We start from the raw sequence: 4,703 nt of genomic DNA, 5'->3' as shown, positions 1-4,703 counted from the left end.
GTGCTTAGATGAGGTGTTATGTGCATTCAAAGCCTTAGCAAGTAGCCTTCCCAATGCATAGATGCTTCGATCTTGTAGCTAAGCTTCTCTCATGGAATCGTTTAATAATTAAACTCATTCATGTATTGGTGGTAGTCATTTTACCTAGATCCGCGTGCTTAGCACCGTTTCTTTCTGAGATCATTATAATGTTCTTTATCCTATTTAATTGCTTTGCCACATCAATTTCTTTTTTATCTACTTGACGTCCTTAGCACCTCTACATCTTGGAGTACTCGGAAAGGCCTAAGATAAACTTTTTGGGATCCAGGTAATAATAAAGAAATGGAACGAAACGGCAACAAAACAAACCAAACTGCAGCTGCTGAGAGGATTCCGTGGGCCCCGCCGTTCATGCAGGCAGTTGCAGGGCGGAGACCGCGTTGCCACCTCCCCATGTGCTGCCGATCTCGCCGTCGCAGCAACAGCACACAGGTGTCGCCTCACCCGCGGCGACCCGGCGTGTACAATACTCGATTAACCCTGCTCTATTCCCGCTAAGCTTCGCCTAGTCACCACCCATATCTTAATTCAACCCTTTCGCTCCCGCGCCCGCGCCCGTGCACGGCTCTCGTCTCTGTCGCGACTGCCGACCTTGTCCTCATCCCCAACGCCTTCTCCCCCTTTAAAATCCCAACCATCTCTCCATTAAGCCTCACGCACCACAACACCCAGAGAGCAGCTAGCTATCCATCATCGACCATCCATCATCACGCACACACACACGAGGCAGGCAGAGAGAAACAGAGGGCGCGCGCAGAGGAGGAGATGGTGAAGATTCCCAGCCCGAGGAGGCTGTTCAGGAGCCGGTCGAGGAGCACGGCGGGCGGCATCGGCGGGGTGGACATGTGCGCCATGGTGGCCGAGCACGAGAGGATCGAGTGGGAGGTGCGCCCGGGCGGGATGCTCGTGCAGAAGCGCCGGGGGCCGGACGACGACGCCGTGGTCGAGGCCATCCTGGTGAAGGTCTGCACCGCCGGCGGCGCGTGGCAGCACGACGTGTCCATCGACGCCACCGCCACCTTCGGCGACCTCAAGGTGCTGCTGTCGCTGGCCACCGGGCTGTGGCCCAGGGAGCAGCGGCTGCTATACCGTGGCCGGGAGCGGGACGACGGCGACCACCTGCACATGGCCGGCGTGCAGGACAAGGACAAGGTGCTGCTCCTGGAGGACCCCGCCGTCACCGAGAGGAAGCTCCGGTCCACCACCCTCGCGCAGCTCATGGGTGTGCCCTGCCATTCCTTCATCCAAGTCTAGCATAGAACCCACACCCCTCTTGCCGCCGGCCGTTCTCGCGGTTTGTTTGGGCGATGATCTGCTAGGTGTGTTAACCGAGTGTTAGCAGCGTTCATTTCTTTCTTCAGATTCGGCCGGTTGAATCGAAACATGTGCAACGTTAGGATACAATACAGTACAGTACATGTTGTAAATTACTCTAATTTGTACTCCCTCCGTTCCTAAATATAAGTCTTTTTAGAGATTTCACTATAAGGACTATATTCGGATGTATATAGACGCCTTTTAGAGTATACGTTCACTCATTTTGCTTCGTATGTAGTCTATAGTGAAATCTCTTAAAAGACTTATATTTAGAAACGGGGGAGTATATAAGGAGACAATGACAGTGATTATGTTGCGTATAAAAGTGTGAGAACATGCGTGTGCTCATTCCTTGTTGCTGGCTCGTCTACATTCTTGCGACAAAATTAGCAATACAGTTCACACTACGCTACATATAACCTCTCATGCAGTCTATTCGTGTGCATATTCTTCTGACGAAATTAGCAATACAGTTCACATTACGCTACACATACTACAGTCTGACAGAATCAGCAGGACAATTCACACTGTGCTAGTGCATACTCCATGAACAGTGCTGGTGGAATATGTACAGTGCGAATTGGGAGTACTATCTACTTGTAGCAATTTTCTCCACCAGCATGTACACTGATGTACATCCATTCTTCATGTCAAAATTGACCTATGGCAATCGGCAGAGCAGGTTTACGGTTACCAAACATGTAACCGCCAGCTCGCCCGGACAAAAGCTGGCCTGCTTTAACGGGCAGCTCACCGGCCGGAACTACTCCGCAGCACCCACCGACCACTGACGAAAACGTTGGGTGGATCATGGTATGCAATCGTTAGTGCTACGAAACCGGAGCATAATGCTAGCTGCTCTTACGGTTTCCGGTAACTGCCCCGGGAATCAGAGGCCGGCCGGCCGGCGGCTCGCCTCTCGCCAAAATTTCACCGTACGTGTTCCATCCAGGCACTGCTAGCTAGCTGTTTCTACTGTCCTCTGCACCCGTTTCCTGGTGGTGCGGTTGCAGTTGAAAAGCTTTAGCCTGACGAGATTGTACCGCAGTACTTCAGAGCAGAGTCAAGCGGCGGCAGCTGAGCCTGGAGTTTAGAAACTTATTCTTCAGAGAAAGAGAATATTTCATCGCCGGAATTAAATACGTCGACGGCTGATCGAGCCGAGGTGTGGATCGACCACAGCTCGGATCATATGTAGACAGCGACGCGCGATCGGACGGCGACAGATGGTAATATCCAGCGGAGGTCAGGGGAGGGGCATGCATCATGTATCTGCAGCTGAGATGGCGCTGTCGAGCACGCACCCAGGTCCCCTGAACTCGTGCCGGGAAGAGGGGGCAGTGGCTTCAATGCATGCGCCCGGCGCGATCCCAGGCCCGTCCCCGCGGCTGGCTTATCCGACTCCGCGCTATCTGCGGCACGTCGGCCGGCCGCCGCGGTCCCGAGCGCCCGGCAGGTCGGCGCCGCGGCCGCGTACGTGTGGCGCCATGTGCGTGGCGTACCCCGTCTGTCGGCCCTTGGACCCTGCTACTGTGCTGCGCTGACGGGTAGTGACGACGAAGCTTGGGCTGCCTGACGAGTGACGAGCATTCGGAGCCGGTAAAATTTGTGAAGCAGAGATTATTTTTTTAACAGATGTTGTGCACAAAAACTATCTGCAAATCGTATGAGAAACAAACTCTCCGTGTTCAATTTGCTCGGGAAGCCATTTTGAGAACTAATTTCAGTCAGTACAGTGCTCCCTATGTAAAGAAATATAAAAGCCGTTTAGATCTAGGCAGTTAGCATGTGCGGTGATGTGTAAATCCAATCGCTCGCAATTGTTACTAAACGAAACAGAAGGTTTTTACGACATTCCGACTTTAGCTCAGTTGGTAGAGCGGAGGACTGTAGTGTATGCAGATTTAATCCTTAGGTCGCTGGTTCGAATCCGGCAAGTCGGACTTTCACAAATTTTTATCTCTTTTCCATTTTATATTTCTACAGGGTTTTCCCCAACAAGTGAAACTGTCGGTGCGCCCGTGTATCTACAACATAATCAATTGAAATGATAAAATAGACTGAAATAACGCATGTATGGCAATCGGTCACTACTAAACAGTGTAAGTTAATTTTTTATGTACAAAGAGACACACTATCTATCAATTCTAATGTTTACATTTCTATTTGGTCACAAATATTGAGAAGTATTTATATATTATTATGTTGTACTTTTCCTAAAGCCAAAAAGCAATATATAATTACCAGTGAATGATTTACTTCCGGACGATAGAAATCTGTAACTTCTTTGCATTGTAAATGGAAGAACGAGAAAAATAATTAAAATGTACATCTGAAAAACATTGGTGGTAGTAATGATAAAAAAGAATGCAGTTTATGAATAAGTTGTCAACATTTAGTAAATATTCCTTCAACTCGATTGTTGCAAGCATATTCCAGAGTTTAGACCACAAAGATATGTTATGCAACCAGAAATAAATCACATTGTTCGTAATGTATGAAGAAATGTTTTTAATAGTATTCATCGATATAACCTACCCTGCAAGATTTGACAAGGCCGGGGCAATGGATATGTAATACCAAGAGAGTGGATCCTTGGTGACGTGTAGCTGGTGTAGAAAAGGTTCTTGCAGCATTCTAGTCCCCTCAAAATTTTCTTGTCAGGTGCAATATTATGCACTGAAGAATAGTGCACAACAGAGAGAAAGCATGCTTAGTCATCTCCATGATGAAAATTTACCCTGTCATGATATCTACAATATAGAAATTAAAGTCAATACCTGCACAGTATTTCTACAGGGTTTTCCCCAACAAGTGAAACTGTCGGTGCGCCCGTGTATTTTGAAATTTTCTTCATAGAGAGATAGAATTCCTTGTGCATACATGGAGACAACATAATCAATTGAAATGATAAAAATAGACTGAAATAACGCATGTATGGCAATCGGTCATTACTAAACAGTGTAAGTTAATTTTTTATGTACAAAGAGACACACTATCTATCAATTCTAATGTTTACATTTCTATTTGGTCACAAATATTGAGAAGTATTTATATACTATTATGCTGTACTTTTCCTAAAGCCAAAAAGCAATATATAATTACCAGTGAATGATTTACTTCCGGACGATTGAAATCTGTAACTTCTTTGCATTGTAAATGGGAGAACGAGAAAAATAATTAAAATGTACATCTGAAAAACATTGGTGGTAGTAATGATAAAAAAGAATGCAGTTTACGAATAAGTTGTCAACATTCAGTAAGTATTCCTTCAACTCGATTGTTGCAAGCATATTCCAGAGTTTAGACCACAAAGATATGTTATGCAACCAGAAATAAATCAC

The 4,703-nt window shown here is 46.8% G+C and overlaps 1 protein-coding gene and 1 non-coding gene across 2 annotated transcripts; both read left to right on the top strand.

The window, feature by feature from the left end:
* The first annotated feature begins 684 nt into the window (after positions 1-684).
* On the top strand, positions 685-1,524 carry LOC123075078 (BAG family molecular chaperone regulator 4). The gene has a single exon (XM_044497761.1). It carries the CDS (start codon positions 808-810, stop codon positions 1,294-1,296), a length of 489 nt encoding a protein of 162 aa, XP_044353696.1. The 5' UTR covers positions 685-807; the 3' UTR covers positions 1,297-1,524.
* Positions 1,525-3,215: 1,691 nt separating this feature from the next.
* Positions 3,216-3,302, top strand: TRNAY-GUA (transfer RNA tyrosine (anticodon GUA)). The gene is given in 2 exon segments: positions 3,216-3,252; positions 3,267-3,302. It is a non-coding gene; the product is annotated as a tRNA-Tyr (tRNA).
* The last annotated feature ends 1,401 nt before the right edge of the window (positions 3,303-4,703 follow it).

This window comes from Triticum aestivum, chromosome 3D, assembly GCF_018294505.1.
Source record: "Triticum aestivum cultivar Chinese Spring chromosome 3D, IWGSC CS RefSeq v2.1, whole genome shotgun sequence".
NCBI lineage: Eukaryota > Viridiplantae > Streptophyta > Magnoliopsida > Poales > Poaceae > Triticum > Triticum aestivum.
Note: the sequence above shows the minus strand (reverse complement) of the source record. Positions and strands in the feature narration are given on the sequence as shown.

Bases quoted from the DNA above. Each gene is read 5' to 3' on its own strand.
- LOC123075078 (XM_044497761.1), top strand. From the start codon at position 808: ATGGTGAAGATTCCCAGCCCGAGGAGGCTGTTCAGGAGCCGGTCGAGG.